The sequence below is a fragment of the Delphinus delphis genome, chromosome 7 (assembly GCF_949987515.2).
Source record: "Delphinus delphis chromosome 7, mDelDel1.2, whole genome shotgun sequence".
NCBI classification, from domain to species: Eukaryota; Metazoa; Chordata; class Mammalia; order Artiodactyla; family Delphinidae; genus Delphinus; species Delphinus delphis.
Window position 1 is genome coordinate 62,567,871 of NC_082689.1, and position 25,280 is coordinate 62,593,150.

At 37.3% G+C, this 25,280-nt stretch overlaps 1 protein-coding gene across 2 annotated transcripts in view; it reads right to left on the minus strand.

Annotated features, from left to right (window-relative positions):
* The window catches only part of LOC132428578 (kelch-like protein 41), a 37,605-nt gene that overhangs the window by 4,240 nt on the left and 8,085 nt on the right, over positions 1–25,280 (minus strand). The window contains exons 7-15 of one of the 2 annotated variants that reach the window (XM_069540855.1): positions 24,845–24,940; positions 21,695–21,757; positions 20,079–20,213; positions 16,045–16,128; positions 15,053–15,076; positions 6,608–6,765; positions 6,380–6,487; positions 3,464–3,649; positions 898–1,044 (exon numbers count right to left, since the gene is read on the minus strand). In XM_069540855.1, the coding sequence (XP_069396956.1) occupies positions 898–1,044; positions 3,464–3,649; positions 6,380–6,487; positions 6,608–6,765; positions 15,053–15,076; positions 16,045–16,128; positions 20,079–20,213; positions 21,695–21,757; positions 24,845–24,940 (1,001 nt within the window). Of the gene's footprint in view, positions 1–897; positions 1,045–3,463; positions 3,650–6,379; positions 6,488–6,607; positions 6,766–10,603; positions 11,751–15,052; positions 15,077–16,044; positions 16,129–20,078; positions 20,214–21,694; positions 21,758–24,844; positions 24,941–25,280 lie in introns of those variants that run through there. The other variant, XM_060016626.1, reaches the window with a different exon arrangement.

Here is a 25,280-nt window from a genome sequence, read left to right on the forward strand (position 1 = left end):
GTATGCCCTGCCCCAGCTATGTTACTATGTGACTTTCTTCCATGACACAAGTTACACTTCTGCTCCCAAGACTTCTGGATACACTGGTCCTCTACGTGACATTCATTGCATTAGAAACTATGGTAAACTACACACACACACACACACACACACACACACACACCTTTTTAAATACATTCATTTTAAGCTTAACTGTCAAATAGTTCAATTGAGTAACAACTGCAAGTGTTATACTTGGGAGACCTACCCAGCACCTATCTTGGAAAAGTAGCAATCAAGTGGATTGCTACTTTTCACTTTTCTAAAAAGCTTTTATAACTGAATCCTCAGAAAATTGGGAAAATATTTAAATTAGATTCAAAATAGAGTTAATGAATCATGGAAAACTCAAGAGTTTAAGAGTTTATTCCAGACTCTGTCTTCTTAGGAAATAAAGTACTCTCTGGGAGAAAGGTAAGTGGTTTGGAAGCCTTTGCTCTACTGGATGCCTAGAGCGTTCATTACACAAAGGATCAGTTGTCCAACTCTCAATTTCTGATTAAGAAATAGGCCCCGATAAGTTCTTTCCCAAGCTCACAGCTAACTAGAAGCAGTACTTGATTAAGTAAGTGGCAATGTGTAAAAGTTCAGCAGGTTCAAAGAATGTTTAGTTTACTCTCAAGAAGTAGGATACAGGGCTTCCCTGGTGGCGCAGTGGTTGAGAGTCCGCCTGCCGATGCAGGGGACATGGGTTCGTGCCCCGGTTCGGGAAGATCCCACATGCCGCGGAGCGGCTGGGCCTGTGAGCCATGGCCGCTGAGCCTGCGCATTTTGGGAAAGTCTGGCTTCCTATTCAAAATTGTTTTATCTTATTTGATTTAATATTTGGTTCAGAAAATTGGAGTGAAGAAAACTTACTTCCATATGTCATTGACTTCAGTGGGTGCAAATTCTTTAGACTCCAGCTGAATCATGGCAAAACCACCAATGGCATACAGGGATCCAGCCAGGCTGACCAAACCGATGGAACTTCTTTCTTGGGGAAATTCAGTCATTACTTCCCACCTAGGAATTATTGAAGATACAGTTAATGTAAAACTTTAAAAAATGCCAAATGTATTTACTGAACAATTATAGGAAATTATAATTAAAAACTTCAAGTAGCATAAACATCCAAAATTAGAAGATTAAATTTGCTACTGGAAAATATCTAAATATTCCTTTATTTGAAAGATGTAACCAGATTAGATTTTAAAGCCCTCAATATGTCAATCCAAGAATACTTCACCTTCATTAGTTAGCACCTTCAGCAGTGGTTATCAAACTGTATGCCACAAATAGTGGAGCTTTGAGGGACTTCCCTGGTGGTCCAGTGGTTAAGACTCTGTGCTCCCCCTGCAGGGGGCACGGGTTCAATCCCTGGTTGGAAAACTAAGATCCCACATGCTGTGCAGCGTGGCCAAAAAAAAAAAAATAGTGGAATTTTGGGGGGAAGTTCTAGGGCTCGTAGGCCCTACTGTGTTGGATTTCATTTGAATGCTAATACAAATTTTTAAAAACTCTGATCTCCGTAGTGTCTCAAGAAATCTCCAAACCCTTTTTTTTTTTTTTCCGGTACGCGGTCCTCTCACTGTTGTGGCCTCTCCTGTTGCGGAGCACAGGCTCCGGACGCGCAGGCTCAGCGGCCATGGCTCACGGGCCCAGCCGCTCCGCGGCATGTGGGATCTTCCCAGACCGGGGCACGAACCCGTGTCCCCTGCATCGGCAGGCGGACTCTCAACCACTGTGCCACCAGGGAAGCCCTCCAAACCCTTTTTAAATAAAGCATGTGATAAGAATAGTTTACAAACCAGGGTTGGAAATTTTCTTTTTAATAGTTTATACTTCATCCTTTTAAGTAAAGGATTTAAGGAAACTTTTAATGTTAATAGCTATATGAAATAGCATCACTAAAGATAAAATCAAATTAATTGGAAGTATCAAGAGTCTAGAATGAGTTAGTCATATTGGTAGCTCTCTTCCATTACTCTGGCATAAAGGTGGACCTCAGGGCTTCCCTGGTGGCGCAGTGGTTGAGAGTCCACCTGCCGATGCAGGGGACACGGGTTCATGCCCCGGTCCGGGAGGATCCCACATGCCGCGGAGCGGCTGGGCCCGTGAGCCATGGCTGCTGAGCCTGTGTGTCTGGAGCCTGTGCTCCGCAACGGGAGAGGCCACGGCAGTGAGAGGCCCGCGTACCACAAAAAAAAAAAGAAGGTGGACCTCATAGTTTTTCTCTAAACATATCTGTTTCTCTAATTATAAAAATATATGTACATTATACAAAATCTGGAGAAACAGAAAGGTACAGAAGAAAACAAATATCACCCATGATCATGTCCTTCAGACATAATCATAAGCAATATTTTGCTATAATTTTGTCATTTTAAAAAATGCATATAAATTTAAACATCCATCTATGCATATGAACAAAACTAAGAACATAGAGTATTTGCAGTTTTGCGTGCTGCTTCTTTAACTTCTTATAACTTGAGTTTTTACCCATATTATATAGTCTTCAAAAAAACATGATTTTTAACGATCATAAAAATCTAATTCCATAAAACTTCATTGTAATTTTCAGATTAACTAAAGTCTGTTTTGTAATCAGGCGTACATGGTTCCTTAAAAAAGTAATAATAATGCTGTAATTTTTTCCTCATTGCTAAATGAGGAGCATAAAAACTATATACTCGGGCTTCCCTGGTGGCGCAGTGGTTGAGAGTCCGCCTGCCAATGCAGGGGACACGGGTTCGTGCCCCGGTCGGGGAAGATCCCACATGCCACGGAGCGGCTGGTCCTGTGAGCCATGGCCGCTGAGCCTGCGCGTCTGGGAAAAAACAAAAAACAAAAAACAAAACAAAACAAAAACTATATACTCATCTAGATGTGTGAGCTCAAAAACTTGAAAAGGACTAATTCTATGTAAAGAATATCTGTCAAATATCTTTTACATTAACTTTAAGCCAATACAAGCTTAAAAGTGAAAAGAAAATTATAAAGAACACAAAAGAATCAAACATCTGAAGCATTACAAATATCACAAACTAAGTGGAGGTCTTTTTGTCCTTAAAGAAACTACATATTTCAAATCGAATAACCTTACAGAGAGATATATATCCATTTATGTGTATATAATTATTCAGAAGTATTACCTTTGCATGACTAAATTCACAAAGTTAATAACAAGTAAGGATAGATTGATCACTCCAACATTTACTTGAGGGTCATGTATTCCAAATTACAAACACACATAATGCATCAAAATGTTAGGCATTTCACACCCATAACACCAAAAGAAACATAGATGAAGACACTTCCTCTTCAATCCTTGCCTCCCTTGCCTCTTCTCCCCATGTCCTAATTGGAAAGCTTAATTTTTATCCGAAGTTAGAAATTAAAACATATAGTGATTCATATTCTGTAGTAAGAGATGGCAGCTTACTTATTGGTGGTGAGGTCAAAAGCTTCAACTGAAGCTGAAAGACCATCCTCAGTGACGCCTCCAGCAATCACAATTTTGCCTTTATGGACTGCCACTCCAAACATGGAACGAGGGGTTTTCATTGGAGCCAGATCTTTCCAGTCTCCTCTTTTGGGGTTGTAGGTAAACATCCTGTTTGTACACTTTCTGTAAACATAAAATAAAACAAAATGGTCCTTTTAGAAGCTTTCTTTTTTGAAAGAAGCAACTTCACTAATCACCTTTGCTTCTCGTTTGAAATATGTAGTATAGTGAGGATCAGGAAAATTCTTAATCTGAACATATATCACCAAGCAAAGGACAATTCCAAATATGAGGACTAAAGCTATTTTAAATCTTAATTATACTACTGGAAGGTAGGGTCCTTTACTTTTGGCAATTGCCTAGAGACCCAGGCAGAGTAATTTTAATCCTATCTGCTACTAAATTCAATACACAATAGAGTTAACAAAAATTCATAAACCCTTTATTGTGCCTCAGTAACAAAAACGTTTATTCATTTCATTATCTGAATATCCTGAGAATGAATCAGTTAACTTAAGAAATAACTAGGTGTGAATGTACCTATTTTAAATGTAACTGCAATATGATGGCTCATTTTATTTTAGTCTACCACTAATATACCAATGCATTTTAAGAAATCTGGGAGTAAAGATTAGACAACTAGTCATCTGAGCTGATGAGTAATGAAAACAATTTTATATGCTAAATGGTACCAGAAAAACCTGGACTTACCTGAATTATCCTTCTTAGTATGTTGTTATGATTCCATAATTTACTGATGGGAGTTCGAATTCCAAATAAGAATTGATTAACTGGATATATTTGGTAAAGCCAAAAAGCAACCAAACAAAATCTCAACTTTTTGCGAGGACAATTTTTTTTAGTTTTATAAAAGACCAGATATCTGGAGTAGAAGCATTTCCTCTAATATATGACTATGAGTATTATCTTAAAACTCCTCCATAAGAACACGATCCAAAATCATGTTCTTCAAATGCAGTGGCGATAACTAGTATAATTCAGTGCTTATTTTAGGTAATGACTCTTTTCAAAGTTCTTGACTTTGGCATTTGTCAAGCAATGTTCTGGGGTTTGGTTTTGTTTTGTTTTGTTTTAAAGGGAACTTTATTTATTTATTTATGGCTGCGTTGGGTTTTCGTTGCTGCGCGGGCTTTCTTTAGTTGCAGCGAGCAGGAGTTACTCTTCGTTGCTGTACACGGGCTTCTCACGTGGTGGCTTCTCTTGTTTCGGAGCACGGGCTCCAGGCACGTGGGCTTCAGTAGCTGTGGCACGTGGGCCCAGTAGTTGTGGCGCACGGGCCTAGTTGCTCTGCAGCATGTGGGATCTTCCCGGACCAGGGCTCGAACCCGTGTCCCCCGCATTGGCAGGTGGACTCTTAACCACTGCGCCACCAGGGAAGCCCGCAATGTTGTTTTGGTTAATCATATTTTCAAGATTAATGTATTCTTACTGACAAGACCTGCATGCTTCTTACTGACACATCAATTTCCTAGTTACTAATACTACTCGAAGGAAACAATTTAAATCATTTGGCGGAGTCACTATGTTTCCAGTCATAACACTGCTTAATACAGATTTTCCATTCTATTACTCAGGAAAAATGTTCCAAACAAGATTTTGCTCTGAGTGTGTTTATAATATGGCCTTCCTTTAAATGTTTATTTGATGGGAATATCTTGCATCAAGGAGGACATCAAAATTTCAGAATATATTATCTTTGAATATGGACAGACTGTATAAAAACCCTTTGCTTTTAAAAATCATATTTTCTGTAATATATGTCATTTTAATTGAGTAATAGTCATTAACTATTAACTGCACAACATACAGTTCTTTAATTCTAGCACATTTCCATATTTTACTCTCCTTTCCTGCTTTGCCCTTAAATTCTTAATTCTGACTCCCTTTCCAGGATTGGGCATCTCTTGAACAAACTGGGTAAATGATACAAGCCAAATTAGGCAGAGTTTTCAGGGGCAGGAAATTTGTTCTCACTATTGAAGCTAAAAATCTTCATTTTACCAGACAGGCTACTGGCTTAACTGACTGACTTCTGGAGCACTCTAAACTCACTTCTCCCTTGGGGGTATAAGATCTCTTTCCTAATTACCTATCCCTTGAAAAGTACCTAGAAAGCAAGTTATATGAAACTTCATCCTCTTTTTCTCATAAGAGACTGGGTGCTACTGGGTATATCAGGTATATCTATTCTGTTTGATCAGTGCCTGTTTGTGACCAGTTGTTAAATATTTTGAATATCACCTGTCCAGGAGTAAATAAGTGAAACATTGCTGAGGAAAGAACTGCCCCCTTTTCAGTCCCCAGTCACCAGTTTCAAACTCAACTATCTAAATTCTCTCTGATGAATGTAAAGTACAAATCCATGATTTTTAAGCACTATTGTTTTAATAGTTATATTTAAAATATTATATTAAAGAGATACACTTAATTTTTATCTACTTATGGCTAAATGAATAAAAAGCCCACTGGTTTTAATGTAGTAAAATATAATTATAAATTAGCCAAATAAAAGGCTTGATTATGTTCCTAAATGCTGCTTTTCCACTGTAAGAATGCTTATGATGGAGATATTATGTTTGTTCTTAGCAATATGCTGGGCATACAGAAATTGACTTTAGCAACTTTAAAACTGTATACAGTTTTCCTTCATCAATCATTTTAAATATCCTCCAATAACTTTTCAAAATTTTATTTTGAAATTTTACTTTCAAAATGTTATGGGTGAGAACCAAGTCCTATTTCAGCATGTAGATTCAAGTGAAAACAGGAAGGAACCCTTGTAATAAAAAAATCACTTGGATATAAACCATAAGGAGAAGTCAGGGTACTTACTTGTCATCGGTCTTTCCTCCGAGACAATATATCATCCCCTTATGTGAAATCACACTATGGCCATAGACTTTGATAGGAAGTTTTTTAACTTCATTCCATTTGGCCGCCCTAAAATCAGAAGATAGAATTTATATGCTTTTAGTGAACTTCAGGTTCTAAAATTATGACTTTGATATAGGCACTCATATACCTGAATGCTTAGGAAACAAGAATGTCATGCCAACTTACACAGGATCATAGCACAATACTGAATCCAGCGAAGCCTCTGTTTGAAGGTCTTTGCCTGCAACTACATAGATTTTGTCATCTACTTCTCCCAGACCGAAGAGACACCTGGCTGAAGGCAGAGGTGGAAGTCCAACCCACTCAGATGCTACATTATCAAGCTGAAAGAAACAATATATAAGGAATTGTGGAGCTTGTTACAGGTGTACCAAAAAATATGCTATACTTTGTTGTTTAGAATTCATTGAGATAGTCAAAGTTCTCAAAAGTAAAACTACAACCCCTAAAGGATCATATTTTACCTTTGAATTACCGAGAAAAATGAGAAAAGCTACTTGACCTACCAAAATAGCTAAAAGTACTCAAACCTGCAGAACTTGAAGAAAGAGAAAATAAAATAGTCACCAGAGATTAGTTAAGAACTGTGAGATTTCTTGTCAAATTTTCTTCCCATGTTGCCTTGTTCAGGTTTGAACAAGGACTCATAATACTTTTAGGACACTGGGGAAAAAGAGGGTCACAGTATGTGACTGAACCCCGCATGCTATATTTAACATGCTCCCAAGCTGGCGCCCGGGACAGCTGGACCTGTCGCTCACTTCACAGACAGCTGGGGCACTAGGCATTATCTTTTTTCTTTCCTTCAACATTTTTAGGTTCTCCATGCTTCACTTTATTACTTCGGATACAGGCAGGTGTTATAGCCTATAACTTCCTAGCCTTTTTCAGGGAGTCATTTAAAATACCCTTCTCTCTCTCTCTCTCTCTCGTTTATGTTAGGAAGTAACTTTGCTTGTTTTTGCTACTGCCGGTTCTACAAGCCTAAGACAGCGCTCCAAGAGCCCACGCTCTGGGATAGGTGATTCTGATATGGCTGGCATCAGCTTTAGCACTTACTATTGGTAATTTTAAGATTTTCCACTTTGCATTTTAGGACACCAAAGCACAAGAAAACTGCTTTCTGAGGGTGCGCATTCACAGGTTTGTTGTCCTCTCTAGTGCTACTTCTATGCAGTCGAAGAAAAAGGAATAAAACCCAGAATAATTGGATACCAAGGATAGATGCAGATATTAAAGTCTGTGGTATAGGGAGGGGTCCTTATGGAAGCCTATCTCTATCTGGTCTAGTAACCTTGGTTAAAGCAAAGTACTATTTAAAACTAGCAGAGATGACCGGTTTGATCCCCACACATACACTGTTAGTTTGCAGTCACAAATTTCAACATCCAGACTGTGATCACTAATGTTTTCTTTTTTCTTTTTTCTTCTGCGGTACGCGGGCCTCTCACTGCTGCGGCCTCTCCCGTTGCGGAGCACAGGCTCCGGACGCGCAGGCTCAGCGGCCATGGCTCACGGGTCCAGCCGCTCCGCGGCATGTGGGATCTTCCCGGACCGGGGCACGAACCCGTGTCCCCTGCATCGGCAGGCGGACTCTCAACCACTGCGCCACCAGGGAAGCCCTGTTTTCATTTCTTGAAAAAAATTATTTATCAAGAAAGTGGTATGTAGTATAGTACCAGTAATAATGAGCATTTATGGAGTTTTTACTCTGTGATAGGCTTCATACTAAATGCTTGACACAGGTAATCTCATCTAGTCCTCCAGGATAGGGACTTTTATTTTCTCCATTTTACATATGAGGAAACTGAGGTACAGAAAGTTTAAATAATTTGCACAAACTCACAGAGCTTTTAAGTGATACTTGATGCAAGCTATACAAATTCATAGTTTGTCTTTTTAAATGGGAACAGCAGCCATCATGATCCCAAACCAGAGGGTTTACAGCCCACACTACACAATACTGTCTACATTCCCATACTACCCCGGATAGGGCACTTCCTACAGCAGATGAGACAGTAGACTGCCTGCCAGGCTTTTTTACAGATAAGCTGTCAAGCTATTTAACCTCTCTGGCTTCAGTTTTCTCACCCTTAAAATTAGAGTTTGGACCTAGATTACTTTAAGATGTGGTGTTCAAAGATTTGATGAAACTATTAAGTCTATGGAAAAGACCAGCTCTTACCTAGGGAAAAAATTCTCATAATCTAATTCTAGTATACAATCAAAGGTCATATGAATCCTAACTTAATACATTTTAAACAGAGGTGACCAAGCAGAAAATACAAAGCCTGAGATTCTCATACATATATTTTCTTGTGAGTCATAACCCTCTTTTACAGTCAGGTGTTTTTATCCTGGCATCTTGTCCCACTATTTGTGCCTTTTAGAAGGAGCAAGGCATGGGAAATGACAGGGAGTCGACCCTTTCAACTTTGTATAACCTTTTGTAGCCAAAAGAAACAACATCAAGCAGGTTTCAGAAATGAGAGGCTGTGTCAATAAAAGCAAGGGCAGTAACAGGATGGAAGAGAATAAAGATAAGGCTATTAAGTATTCTTTGGGTCTATGATTTCCAGGTATCTGTCTGTCTGTCTGTATTTTGGTGTCATTTTTACTTCCTAGATAAAATTATTGCCTTTTCAATTGAATTTACCCTTCCTGAAATTTATCTGAATTTAAAATTAGGGCTTAGGAAATTTTCTGGCCCACATTCAAATACTTATAAAAATAAAATAGAAGCTGTAATCATATTTCATAGTTAACATTCTTTAATGGAACTTGGAAAATTAAGAACCGTGATTAACATGTATTATTACATTTTTCAAGATTAGAAAAAGCTGGTTAAAGAGTGTGCTTTAGGGCTTCCCTGGTAGTGCAGTGGTTGAAAGTCCGCCTGCCGATTCAGGGGACACGGGTTCATGCCCCGGTCAGGCAAGATCCCACAAGCCGCGGAGCGGCTGGGCCCGTGAGCCGTGGTCGCTGAGCCTGCGCGTCCGGAGCCTGTGCTCCGCAACGGGAGAGGCCGCAACAGTGAGAGGCCCACGTACGGCAAAAAAAAAAAAAAAAAAAAAAAAGAGTGTGCTTTATAAATGCACCGTATGTTACACACTTTGAAAGCATTCAGTGACTGTGGTATGACATTCTACACATGCTTATCTTTGGCCTTTCCAACTCAAGTGCCCATAAACCCCAGGCCATAAGTAGCCATGACCTAAACAAACTCTTTTGAACTATCTGTAAGCTACAAAGTACTGGTACTGACATTATTAAAGATGAAGGTTAAGCCACTGATTCCTTCATAAACTGGTAAATATAATGTGTTGATAATATGAAACGAACTCCTTTCAAACAAACTACAAAGAGTGTTAGTTTAGGAGGATGTGTTTTCTTGGAAACTTCTATGGTTTCATAATACAGATTAAGTTGCCAATATGTCTAAGTACAACTCTGATCCAAATAAATTTGATCATTTATCATAAATATTTCTAAATACAATTAATCCAAATGAGTGACACTTGTGTAGACAGCGTTTCTTAGAAGGTAATCCAAAGCATGTAAAATATGTATACAAGTTCTTTTCATTTTCAACAAAAGTATATTTTAGGCAGTAACCATAAATAAGAGATGAAATGCTACCTCCAGGAACTTCAAATCAGTTCAAGGAAACTTGGAAGAAGGTAGAAAATCTGATCAATTATAACATTTTGTAATGTGTAAAGTACTTTGATTTTGGGAAATACAGTAACCTGTTTTTCAGAAAGAGGACACAAGATTAAATTTCGTTTTTACTAAAATACTGGACTTTAAAGGGTTACAGTCACGATCAACTATAAACATGACATTTTGGGTAAAATGCATAAAGAAAATCGTGAGCCATCACTTATACATTAATTAGAAACTCATTCTTTTCCAAAACGTTTATTAAATATTAATAGAACCTCATTCTTTACCAAAACGCTTATTAAATATTAACAAGCAGTTAACTGATTCAAATATTTGTCAGCCCTCCCTCTAAGTAATGAAAATTCAAGGGACTGGAATAGCACATCAAGTAGAATAAAATACAAGCAGCCTGAATAATTCACAAGTCAGCTAACTAGATGGTGACTAACAGCCTTTCCTTTATGTCTCTACATATATGAAAATATCCTTTCTTACCTGGAAGAAGTACGACTGTAGAGGTTGATCTTTATTTTCTTCATCCACATAGAGGCCTCCTACCACGTACACTTGATTTTGCTGGGTAACAATGCTGGAATGATTTCTGGGGATCTGCTCAGCCAGTGCAGTAAGGTAGCATTCATTTTCCGTGGGATCATAAGCTACTGCAGCTGTGTCATTAACCAAGAGGATGAGGTCTTTGACAAACATTCCATGCCTGGGAATATCATTCAGGTAACCAGGAAGTAAATCTTCATCACCAACGTCACCATTCACCTCACTAGCCCCAGCCTTCTCTGTGTTTTTGCTAGGTTCTGGGAGTTTGCCTGCAAAGGCATCTTTGAGAACTTTGATTTTTTTCTGGAGTTCTGGGTTGCTTTTAATTATATCATCTTTCTCAACGTGATCTTTAAAATATTTTTCTGTCATAAGGCGAAAACGGATACAATCAAACACTTCGCTAAGGTTTTTAACCCTGTTTTCTTTGTCTGTTCGCACCCATTTCATCACTGCCTCAAATACAGCTTCTTCCTTTTCTACATTTAGGCTGTCATTGGAAATGACTGAGATCAGCTCCTGTGGAGACAGTTGCATGAAGTCCTCTTCCTTACAAATCTGTAGAAAGCGATCAGACACAAATTCACGGGCAGAGATGGCGAGTCTCGGGCAGTCAAGAAGAAGTCCTAATCTTAGGATAGCTAGACAGTTACCAGGAGCAAGTCTTTTCTGAAGATAAGAAACGCAGACAGTGAACACGGAGGGGATCTGAAAGCGGCTGGCCAATGCAAAAATATCTTGCACATTTCCGTCGTTGAGATCAATACTGGCAGAGTACAGGTACTTAATGATTAAATCCAGTACAGCAGGATCCACATTATCTAGTACTACCTCCTTTTTTTTTGCCTCATCAATTTCAGATAAAAAATACTCACGGAAGTAAGGACTACAAGCTGACAAAATCAATCTGTGGCAAGGAAGACTTTTGTCACCTGCTTTTAGTGTGCAATCGATGAATTTTTTCTCATCCAGGAGATCTTTTAGACCATCCTGAAGAAGGGTGGATTGGTAAAGCCGCAGTTCCTCTGCAAGTTCCCGCTGGGAATCCATTTTGTGAGTAACCTGGGTAAGGAAGGGGACACTAAGGCCTTAGCTCCTCACAGCACACAGGTCTAGCAGTAAAAAGGCAGATCAGTGTGCTTTGCCCAGCCTGAAGCCTTTGCAATTTAATCCCACCAGCTAAATATAGATACCAACTCTAACAAGGGAATTTAGGAGAGCTAGTTTGGAAAGAAGAGTTCTTGCAGCTGTTACAGATTGAAAGGAACAACTGGAACTTTTAATCACTAAGGAAACAGCTAAGAAACAAGAGATTTAAATGAAGTGGAAAGCTTTAAAATACATAAAGCATTACAAGATATGCTAATAAAGGCTACCGCAAGAAAATGTTTATTAAACTAACAGAAAACTGAATCATAAAAATGAGTCAGTCCGCTAAAAATGGTCTAATGGCAAGCTACTTGGCTATCTGAATTAATGATGCAAAGTTCAAGAATATGAGCTGAGTTCATTTGGATACTCATAAGCAAGATCCCCTTTCCAATATTCCATAACTGCTACAAATTTTTATTTTCTACTCAAAACAGTGGGATATATAAACTTCTTTTAGAAGTAGGAAACAAAGACTTCTACTTAGGTACTATAATTATAGATTTTTTTTGGGAAAAAAACCTTTAAAATAATAATATCCCCCCATCATGATTGAAAGTAAATGCAGAGAAACTGCTATTTTCTAAGACATTCCAAATTATCGGTATTTTTAAGTGGAAAAACTATAATTAGTATTGAATTAAATTATGAAATTATTTAATTTGTTCACACCCTGCCTTGCTCTACAAAGGATTTGATGTGGCAAACATTAAGACAAGAAAAAAAAAAAAGGTTAAAAGTCGGCCCTAGGGAAAGAAAAAATCTACACACATACAGTATGATCACTAAAGATATTCTGTGGTTTTGTGTTGATCTTTCATTAAATAAAAATTTAAAAAATAGAACAGATGGGGCTTCCCTGGTGGCGCAGTGGTTGAGCGTGTGCCTGCCGATGCAGAGGACATGGGTTCGTGCCCCGGTCTGGGAAGATCCCACATGCCGCGAAGCGGCTGGGCCCGTGAGCCATGGCCGCTGAGCCTGAGCGTCTGGAGCCTGTGCTCCGCAACGGGAGAGGCCACAACAGTGAGAGGCCCGCGTACCGCAAAAAAAAAAAAAAAAAAAAAAAAAAAGAACAGATGTATTGTAACCCCATGAGAACAATATAATCAATAGAAATAGCAAAATCAGGATGAAGTGCTACATTCCTGGTATAATTTGAAAAACAGGCTTTATACACACACAAAAAAAGTATATGACTAGAATCATAATTTAAGTTGTTGATTATAATAGAACACACCATATTAATTATGGGATGCAGAAAGCATGACTTGAAAAAAAATTGATCCTCTGTTTACATACAAATAGCATCATATACTTCTTCATGAAATATTTTATTACAAAATTATATTCTCACGTTTTTAAAAACTCAGTGGGGCTGTAAAAATCCTGTAATTTCAAAGGTTGGTATTCTTAAACATGCTCAAAAGAACATAAGCTCCATAAAGACAGGGATTTGGGGGAGGTTTGTTTTGCTCAATGCTATAGCCACAGGGCCTCATGGGTGCTCCATAAATGTTTGTTGAGTGAATCAATGAATGCCCCCAGATCAGGGAATTATGTATTTTTAAACTTCAAGGGTCTCCATCCATCAGTAAAAGTTTTTTCCCTTATTTTACATCACGGTGAAGTCAATGGTACTGTCAGCTGCTAAAACAACAGCTGAGAGAAGAGCTCATTGACTCTTTCCATTTATAGAGGCCACTAAAGGTTTTAACACACTAGAAAAAACCAACAGCTGCTCCCTTGTTTAAACAATAAATGACTCATTTCTCTTTACACGTAACACCTAACATCTGAAAAGATTAATGAGTCAGATGCAAACACAGTGTTTTGACGTTTTGAGATTATTCCTTACTAATTGGCAATTTTATAGTCTGTTTTGCTTGAAAAACTATTGAAACAATATTCCTAGCTGCATTTTTTTGACCTGTACACCTTTTTCAAGCAATATTTTCCCCCTAATATAGGTTATTATAACCCCATCCCTTAAAAATGTAAAAATCCTTTCCTATTTAAATGAAGAAACCAATTTATAGCTTTTGTTCATTGATCTTTATTAAACTCAGGTTAGCCCTTGGTTGTACTATGTGTCTATGGTTGTACATACAGTTGCATCTTATTTTAAATGATTTTACACACTCACTTTTTTCACTCTAGAAAAAGAGGGTTAATGTTTTGACAAAAGTTCTTTACAAAGTTTCTTTATACTGAAGCAGTGGCAAAAAACACTTATGCAAGAGAGGTCACCAAATCTAACCTGACCAAGAAATCAGAAAATAATATCATATTTTTGAAAACTTCAAAGAAGTTTCAATGAATGCAAACAAAGAGCAAGTCAACAAATAAACTATTTATTTACAAACTATTTAAAACTATTTCCTTACAAAATAAATGTATTCTTGCCAAAACGATATTGAAATTATTTCCAAAATAGTGCCCAAACTTTACATAGGGGTTGATATCCTCCAAAGTTAGCTAAAATTTTTAGTTTTTACATAAATGGTTACCTAAAAATGACAAGCTTAAGGTTTCTAATTTATATGAGAGTTGGCTTACCTTTGGAGCTATGTGATAAATATATTTAAACCAGATTTTTATAATTAAAAAAGCAGCATTTTGATTACTCCATAAGAAGAGTCTTATGCTCTTAGATAACACTTTCAAAACATTTAATGGTGCTGCATAAATTCTTTATTAAACTCAACATGATACAGTCTTTTAATATCCACAGACTAATAATTTACAAGTATTAGTTACAAAATAAACATATTTACAACAAACCAGATACATTTTGATTACAATTTCAAATATAATTTTTAGAAGACTGGCAATAAAATCTTCGACAAATGAGTTTTTCCTTAATCATTAAAAAAACTCTCTGAAAAGCTTTTTCTGTAAATGTAAAAACTATGCCATGCCTTATAGCAGGCGACTAGTATCTTTAATCTTGAGATATCTTTAAATAGAAACCCAGCTCAACTCAAGATCAACTCATTACTTCCCAAAGTCCCTGTAGGGTGAATCCATCCTTCAGTTTCTCTATTGCAAGCCCCAGTTCTTCTGAAAACACAGGTTCACGATCTTGTTGCTTTTTGGGAGATAAGAGGATGAGATGGGAATAGAGAATGTGGGCAAGGAAGAGGAAAAAAAAACAAAAAATAGGTTTCACATAAGTTTGTGAATACTAAATACTGGAATATAGAAAATTTTTTTCATATACTATAGGTAAAATATCCTTACCTTATTGCCATCAGCAAAATAAGCCTATAAGACAAGGAAAATTATATTTCACATACTTGATATATAATAGGTTAACAGGCCAAGGAACAGGTAATTAATTTACAGAACAATTCTGTAACTAACTGTATTTTATATTCTGTTACTGTGTGTCTAATGGTTTTCTCACCTATCTTTACAATGCTGGTAGCAAAATTCACTTCCTCTGTCAATCATTTATGTCTTCAAGAGTTACGCTTTAAGCGCTAAAAATTTGCTTTGTAATTGGTGTATAATTAGCATTGTTAACTTGAAAGGAGATACAAAGAATGACTAAGCAGCTATAAAATTTCACCCTTACTTTTGGTTTAGAAGAAGATGCTGGCAAAACAAAACAAAGCAATCAGTGCTTCAATGTGTCAGCAAATGCATACACTGAGGCAGTAGTAGTTTATTATTAACTATCTTATACTTATTTCACACTTTGCTTAAAAACTTTCATTCCCAGAGAGATAGTCTAGTCAGATTCATAGACCACAGTACATAGAAAGTATTATTATTATTTTGGCTATTAATTAAATAGTACAAATTTGGAAACAAGAAAGTTTACTGTTCAAATAGAAATCCATTTTAAGATAATATACCTATAAACTGAAAGGAGGGAGGTCCATCTCATAAAGGTTACTTATGGAAAGTATAGACTTTAAATTAATTAAATTAACTATATTTAATATATCTGTTATCTTAAAGTGTGAAAAAACTTTTCACACATCTGAAATCCTCTGAATAAGTATGTTCTCAAACTATTTCCCAGTTTGGTAATTTAAAAGTATTTTCACACACACAAAAAAATCCCTAACCTGAAAAACAAACTACTCTCCAACTCATGTTTAAGACATTCTAAAAAGTCTCAAGTTCTATGCTATTTTACACACTTAAAGCATTATTTAATTAAACATGACTCAGATTAAAAAAAAATCACAAGAAATTTAGTAGCTCTTCTTTGTGATGCTCACCACAAAAGCATCTGTGTGATCATCAGAGTCTATTTCTACATCATCTTGAATTTGTTCAACTGTCAGAGCTTCAAGGGACTGTGGCTGAAAATCAGTAGATGTTAAAAAAAGAAAAAAGAAAAAGAAAATCAGTTAAATCAGATGTTAAAATGTATCACAGACAATATTAATCAAATAAATAATTTTAGTAAAATGTGCTGTGAGAATTGTAAATACCTGTAAAAGGATATCACAGTTACCAACCACTCAAGTCTTACAAAAATCACTGCATAATTTATATTCTATTAAAACTAACATGAATAATAAAATGAGTCAGTTAAACCCAAGCTTTTAAATCTGAAGTCAATATCATCAAAAGATTTAAAATGACAAATTTACACAAACTTAATATGATACTTAGAAACATCCATCAAGAAAAACACTCTCATTGGATTTTATCTGATTTTCCGATAGTTAAAAACTATCTGTTAGTTTAAGTTTAAAAAAACTAACTTTTGTATAATAGCAAGTTTTAAATTTTCCTCAAAATAGTCATTAAATAGAATTTGTGAAAAAAGAAATTTGTGAAAAAGAAGAACTAAGATTTGTGTGGAATACTCTAAAGGTGAAGCAGAATAAATATAGTGCTGGTATCTATTAATTCATTTTTCAAATATTTGAATATCTTTAGTGTATGAGGTACCATGCTGGTACTACCAAAGGTTTAAAGTCTCTGCCCTTACCACAAAAGGTGTATAATCTAGTGGGAATGGAGTGAAGGACAAAACACAATTATAAATAACTAAATATCAGGTTGAACTATATGAAATTGCCATTTTAGTAAAAAGTGGTCAAATATTAATAATATCATATAGTTCAACCTACAAAAAATAGCTGTAACAAATGCAATATCTATTATAATAGAAGAGTTTGGAGACAGCACAACTTCTGGCTTGTGCATGCCAGAAACTTTCATGAAGAAAAAGCTGGCACGTGATCTAGGGCTTTTAGGATGAGGATGATTTTCATAGGTGGGATTAGGGGAAAGGGTATTCCTGACAGAGGGGATCAGTATCAGCAAAGGTGAGAAACCACAGGATATAGCCGAAGAAGATGAATAATCCAATATGGTCAAAATATGAGAGTCCCACAAGACAGAAGGAGCTACACAGAATATTGTACTGAATAATGCCAAGGAGTATCATTCACACTGGAGTCTACGTGAACAATGTTCTCTGGGCAGTGCACAGCCTACAGAACCAGACACTGTGGCTGTGCAGATAAGGTGGGAAAGGTAGACTGAAGTTTACTGAAATTTTTTAATACCAGCTCAGAGAATGTGGACTACTTATAGGTAATTGGTGGGGTAAAGCTGATGGTAGAAGTGTACTGCTGACAAGAGGTGACCTGATGCCCTAGTCCGAGGACAGCTGGTGTTTCAACCATGTCCAGAGCTGTGTGACTGCGTACAAGTAAATTAACCTATCTAAGCCTCAGTCTCCTTAACTGTGAGATAGGGCTAATAATAATGATGATGATACACTTTATAGTGTTTTCAGGAGGATTAAACGAGATGAGGCATATAAAGTTCTTAGAGCAGTGAACAGCAAAGAGTAGGCATTCAACATAGCCATTCAACAACTATGAATATTCACTAAGAGCCTACTATGTGCTAGTTTTGATTGCTGGAGATATAATGATTAAAGAAAATAGACAAAAATCCCTGACTTCATGGAGATTATTTATAGTGAAGGAGATTGATTAGTGTTACCAAAAATAAAGCAAGCAAGTGAGCAAACAAGCAGAACAAGGGATAAAAAAGTGACGGGGGTTGGTGTTTTAGATGGATAGTCCAAAGACCTCCCTGAAGAAGTGGCTTTGGAGTAAGGACTTATATGTGGTGACAAAACAGGCTACTATGGCTGGTTATTATTATGTACTGAGGGCCAAAGAAGGGGAAAAGAAGAGAAATGAAAGGTAGAGCTGTCTCTACCTTTGGGTAGGAGAACTAACATATTGTCTCCAATGTGCCAGCCACTTTACAGACATGATCAATAACTTTGTAAGAGAGATTACCTCCATTTTATAATGTGAAAACTGAAGCTCAAATTTGCCTAGGATCACAAATAAATGGTGAAATTGGGATTGAAGTCAGGTTTGTCAGGTTCCAAGGACCATGCTTGTTCTACAACATTATTCTACAAGCAAAAGTAGCAAAGGAAACTGCAGTTTGAATGGAAAGAAAGGTATAGGAAAAGGGGAGAGACTGGTACAACTGACTGAATGTGTAAAGTAAGATAATGGGAAAAATAAAAAAGGAAAACCCCGGAGTTTTGAGCACATCTGACTTTGACAATGTTAAAAATAAATAAGTAGTGAATAAATAAATAGATAAATCAGCAAGATACTGCTTTTGAGAAAAATGACAAGATTTTAGGTATGCTAAGTTTGAGATACTCAACCATGTCCTAGTGTAACTTACTGACTTGGAAAATTATTAATTAAATTACTAAGATAAACTTTTTTTTTTTTTGCGGTACACGGGCCTCTCACTGTTGTGGCCTCTCCTGTTGCGGAGCACAGGTTCTGGACGCGCAGGCTCAGCGGCCATGGCTCACAGGCCCAGCCGCTCCGCGGCATGTGGGATCTTCCCAGACCAGGGCATGAGCCCATGTCCCCTGCATCGGCAGGCGGACTCTCAACCACTGCGCCACCAGGGAAGACCCTAAGATAAACTTTTAAATGAGAAATTCAATTCATGTTATTTGGAATGCTCATCTATGTGAAAATATTCAAGAAATATTTGGAACCCTGGTAAGCTTACAGAGTATGCCAAGATCAGAAAGATTTGGGAGTCATCTACAGAAGTACAACTTGAAGAAACTGGAGGAGGAGGTGATATTACTGAGGAATATACAGAGAAGGTAGAGTGAAAGGGCGAATGCTGAAAGAAGTGCAGGTTGGGAAGAAAGCAGAAAATGATGGTTAAGGAGATGAAATAGAGTGTATGTACAATATGGCGTCAACAATCCAGAGACAAGTTTCAACTGGAAGGGGAAAGGGATATATATGGAATTTGACAGAGAGACAAACAAATTAAGTATATGGAGCACAACGAGGCTGAAGTCAGAGGGTATGAATTTGTACTTAGCTGTCCAGTCCTACTTCTTGATCTTCCTGGTCACCTGCTGTAGTCCAAGAGCAGGAAGAGAGACAGATAATATACGATATGGCTCAACATGCTGAGTATTGGCAGGGACACTGATGAAAGAGTGGGTGGCAGGGACACCAGCAATAGAGCGTACGGTGAGGGCCCCAGGACAAGAACAGACAGCAAGGGAAGGTGTGACAGAGCGCCTCTGGCAAGGGTACCACTGTCAGAGCAGACGGCGAGGAGTCTCTAATGAAGTGGCTGGTGAGGACAACAGTGAAACACCAGATGACAAGGGGCCCAGCTGCAGAGGCTGAAGAGTAAACCCAAAAGACAGCTGATGTACCTGGAGAGTGGGACTGGTGCAGAAACCAGAAGTCGTGAGGAAGGCAAAGAGCAGACATGTGGGCATGATATTCAAAATTTTTCACAACTGACATGGAAGAGGATCTGATGAATAGGAACAGACATAGGCCATATTAATGGAGCAGCCTCCTGGAGTTGCTATATTGTGGGTCATTGAGGAAAGAGAATGGTGTCTGTGAGGCCTATAAGGTTTAACCAAATGCTAATGGCTGGCTGAAGTAAAATAAAAATAAAGCTGAAATAAAATAAAAATAAAGAGTGGGAGATTCAAGTCTCTACATCAGAAGAGCCTTGCATATGGGGACATCTTGGATAGGCTGCTACCTAGACAGGCAGGAATGAATGGTGAAGCAGCCAGGGAGAAAACAGGTGGTAGGCACAAATTAGCATTGGCCATACTCACTGAGCAGAGCCTGTATATTCATCATTTTAAACATAGTTTAAAATTAAATTGTACACAATGTGTGTATATCTGAATTTTATAGACTGTGTAAAGGCAATTGAGCAAACTCTGTATATCACACACTGAACAAATTACCTTTTCTTCCATCTCATAATCCACTCCAAATATAGGACTGGTAGAATAGACTTTGTGAAGTGAATTAATTTCCTTAACTGATTCTTGTAGTTTTTCCACAGGATCTATTTTAAAGCCAAGAACATATCCTCCACTCTGTAAGAGAAAATAATGAAAAAAATGAAAAGCCTGAGGAACAGTATTTACAGTATATGATAAACTATAGCTCTAACTGTCCTTACTTCAGAGCGCAATATGTAGGCTGATTTTTTTTTTTTTTTTTTTTTTGCGGTATGCGGGCCTCTCACTGTTGTGGCCTCTCCCGTTGCGGAGCATAGGCTCCGGACGCGCAGGCTCAGCAGCCATGGCTCACGGGCCCAGCCTCTCCGCGGCATGTGGGATCCTCCCAGATCGGGGCACGAACCCATGTCCCCTGCATCGGCAGGTGGACTCTCAACCACTGCGCCACCAGGGAAGCCCTGTAGGCTGATTTTTTAAAATTAAATTTTTTATTATGAAAACTTCCAGCATATACAAAAATAGAAGAGTACAATAAATGTCCATGTAGCCATCATCCAGCTTCAACAAGTAACAACATATGGCCGGCTCTGTTCCATATGTAACCTCCTCATCCCCTAAATCTCCTCCCCTCACCCACTCAGGATTATTTTGAAATATATCCAGATATCACATAATTTCATCTGTAAGTATCAATGCTAATATTTCAAGATTAAAAAAAATACGCCATAGATTGTGAAGGCCAAGGGAACTGAGTTTTTCCTGAGCTAGACCTTGAAAAGGAATAGACTATATGTTAAAATAAAAAAGGGAATGGCATACCTGAGGCTATCTCCTTGAAGAATTAGGAAAGAAACTTGCCCATGACAGTTTGTTGGAGAAGAAGTGTTAAAAAATTAAGTACCCATATGGTGATGGTTGAGAGCATACACTTTTGTGTTAAAATCCTGGTTTTACAACACTACATATGATGTATGGTTTACATCATACAACTAGCTGTATGATGCTGGGGAAAGGAGTGAGTAGACATTCATATTTAAATTTAGAATTTAGAAGAGAAAAATCTCTTTTTAAAAACAATTTATTAAAACAAATAAATGCAAAAACCAGGCATAACGGGGCATAGCAGTCTATAATTAGATACAGTATAATCTGAGTTTGATGGTAGAAAATCTCAAATAGGGTGTGTTTATCTGAATAGACCTGTGTTGCTCAAAGACAGTCTTGTGAATCAGTCAGACCTGGAATCAAAACCTAGCCCTACCACTTACTGTTATTAGACCATGGGCAAGGTTCCTAACTTCTCCAAGTCTCAGTTTCCTTGAATATAAAATGGGGAAAAAATAGTAACTGTATCATAGGGTTGTGTAAAGATTGAAATAATGTCATGACTGTAATCATAATTAATATGTCTGCCCAAAAGAGAAATATAAGCAGGATTCTTCCCATGGGGACAATTACTATATGACTTCAAACTCAAACTCTTCATATAATCTCATGTTACAGCTAATACTCTTCTTGGATATAAACTGGTTACTATAAAAATAAAACTAAAAATATAGACTGGCACATAGTTTTTTAAATCTATTAAAGATTAATAAAAATATAAAGTATCTTACCTGCTGAGAGCTTTCTATGACAAGAGCTAAACCAAATTTTGAATCTCTAATCTTTATTGACCGCTAGATATAAAACAAACAAACAAAAAGCATGTTTTTATTATCTGATAGTAGTGACATTTTAGCACGTTTTTCAACTTTTACACAGTAACTACTTTTCATAGTCCGAAGAACAGAACTCTTCCTCTTTCCTTTTTCCTTACACTCCTATAGAGATCAATTAAATGAAAATTTTCATACTGGAAATAGGTGGCAAATTTGTAAGGCAACACAAAGATGACATCTCTGAAATATGTACAAAATTCTGACTTAAATGTTCCCTGCTTCAGGGAGTCCACAACTTTTCTGAATATTTTAAACCAAAGGCCAGCAATCCTTTAGTTATGGAGAGCCAGTGTCTTTTGTGGCTCCTAAGGCTGGGTTAGTTTTTAAAAGTCCCATGTGCCTATATACAATGCAATATTACTCAGCTGTAAAAAGAAACGAAATTGAGTTATTTGTAGTGAGGTGGATGGACCTAGAATCTGTCATACAGAGTGAAGTAAGTCAGAAAGAGAAAAACAAATACCATATGCTAACACATATAAATGGAATCTAAAAAAAAAAAAAGGTTCTGAAGAACCTAAGGGCAGGACAGGAATAAAGACGCAGACGTAGAGAATGGACTTGAGGACACGGGAAGGGGGAAGGGGGTAAGCTGGGACGAAGTGAGAGAATGGCATGGACATATATACACTACCAAATGTAAAATAGATAGCTAGTGGGAAGCAGCCGCATAGCACAGGGAGATCAGCTCAGGGAGATCAGCTAGGTGCTTTGTGATCACCTAGAGGGGTGGGATAGGGAGGGTAGGAGGGAGACACAGGAGGGAGGAGATATGGGGATATATGTATATGTATAGCTGGTTCACTTTGTTATACAGCAGAAACTAACACAACAATGTAAAGCAATTATACTCCAATAAAGATGTTAAAAAAATGTTGCATGTGCCTTCTGTTTCTTACACAATAAATGACTAAATTCTGAAAGAACCTCCACTGCATTTATTGAAAAAAAAAGTATGGGCATTCATCACTGGGCATCAAAGAAGGCTAGGATAGGTCAAATATAATTAACTCAACTGGTAAGTGTGATATGAGGGTGAAGCGTGGCTAGTGGATGAGCAGTGATACCAGTGGCCTGGGAGAAGGGTAGAGGGGCAGAAGCATAATGACATGCAGGACCTGTAGAAAGTGAAACAGAACGTACTTGCTGGCAGGGTTAGAGAGAACCATGGAGGATCTAACATTATAACCAGCAGACCAAAAGTCCAAGAAGGATAATAATCTGTGGTAGGTGACTGTGTATCATACTTCCAGACAGATGGGCATTGGAAGTTGAGAAAAAGAGAGACACAGACAGACAGACAGCCTAAATGGTAATTGTTATGAAAACCTGGGCTTCCATCTAGACTACTTCACACCCTGCCAGGAGTACACACAGTCCTGGTTAAGAACCATAGAACACTGGCATCCTGCTTATGAATAGGTAATCTAACCAGGTAACTGTGGATGACACAGGCTGGTAAGATAGAAACTGGCAAGAAGATACATATATAAATATACATCTATAGGAAGGGAGTCAGGACAATGGCTGAGGCCCAGAGCTGAAGTTAGAACATGACTGCCCCAATGACAGGTTGTGATGATATCAGATTGCAAGTTGTTTGGGCCAGGCTGAATTCATTCCAGAATCCGTATTTGGCAACGGTATTCTTAAATAACGAAAAGTATCCTACTTGGAGAACAGAAATCACAAAGTTGTTTACTACTCAGTAATTATTCAGCATAATAGACGTTGATATGTAAATGCAATATAAAACAGCAACGAACAATACAAACATCAACTTATCAAATACCTATGTAGACTCTGTCACATATTTCCAGCTATGCTTATAAATTCTCGTTATTTCTTTAGATGGCCAGAAATAATTTTTTTCCTATCAGATCCTATGATTTTCTGCTTAATGTGTTGCTTTTCTCCACCAGACTGAAAGCTCCTTAAAGGCAGAAACTGCGTACTGGTTCATGAGTTTCATCACTGAGCATAGAGTAGGTGCTCAGTATTTGGCAAATGAATGATCAAATATTTTAAAGTAACTCAGGAATCAAACAATTTAGCAAAAGATAGACTTGGGAATATTTTGCAAAGAATCATCTTTCCCATAGGTTAAGAGGTCTCTTTAAAAAATGACATTTTCCGGATATCACATACATTGTATCTAATACTCAATAAATATTTATTAATGAAACTATTTAGTCTTAAGACTACTTATATTCTGTAATAAGGGTGATTATCATAGGATAGCCTCACAGGATCCTCATTAACTATTTTTATGTTCCATCTAATTTGCACTAGGGTCAAATAAGTAGGGGTTTTTTTAATATATAAGATGAAATTCTTCAGATTATTGGAGTTTACTACTTGTTTCACTGAATCACATACTTACCATGAAAGCAGCAGCAGAGTAAAAAGAACCATCTTCATCTACCCCCCAACAAACTGGTCTCAGGTGTAATTAGTTCTTATTCTAAATTTTAACAGCTTTAATTTAAGCTAAAACCATCATGACTAAAAACCATCTTGATTCCTTGCACTGAACTTGCAATATGAATCCAGCTTACAGTACATGCTGTATCCAAATACAATAAAAACTGTTCATTCACAGAATTAATGAATTCGCTCTGGCTTTAAAAGGGTTTGAGCAGAAAGTAGCAAGACAGCCATAAAGTGTGTGGGTCAGTGAGCTGAAGCCATGCCAAAGAACCACTATATACTTGGCTCCTGGAAAGGTTATGGAAAACTTTAGTAGCTAAAAGCCCTTTGAATAAAATCTAAGAAAAATCACCTTAATCTGTATGATAACTATTAAACTTTTTAGACTCCAGTATATTTCTCTCTTAATAGCAAGTTGATAATGGTGCCGTTTCCCTTGAATGGAAGTACAATTGGGTCTTTTCTGATTATCAACATTTAAAAAGTATGTTCTCAGCTAAACTGTTGCCACTAGGGAGAGAGAAAAACTCATCTAATCCCAAAAGTCCTATTAACTGTTGAACAGAAATTATTTATTCTACATTAAAATAAGGTCATCAAAATGCATGCACTTACAATTTGCAGATATGGTATACTGACATTAAAACTGTCATTCATATTTGCATGCCACACGATTCTCACATTGGTAATAAAAAAAGTTCCTAAATTTCCCTGTAAAAGAGAGTGATGAGAGAGGCATCAACAATCATGTCTGAATACTTACTCTTTATTTTCTAAACACGAGAATAATTCTGATTCTCACAGCAGCATAAAATACCAGAATTGAGTATTATGAGTAGTTATTCAGATGGGGAGCTGTCTATATCCTATAGAATATTTATCATAGTTTAAAACTAGAACTTTTCAAGTGTGCAAAGTTTATTTACAATTTAAGCTTATGATTCCATGTTTAGCAAGAGCTCTTCAATCAAATGCTACAGATTTGCTACACTGGTTATCAGTCGAATCTAGGTTGTAACACCCACAAAGGCTGGAAACTATTCTTAGTAAG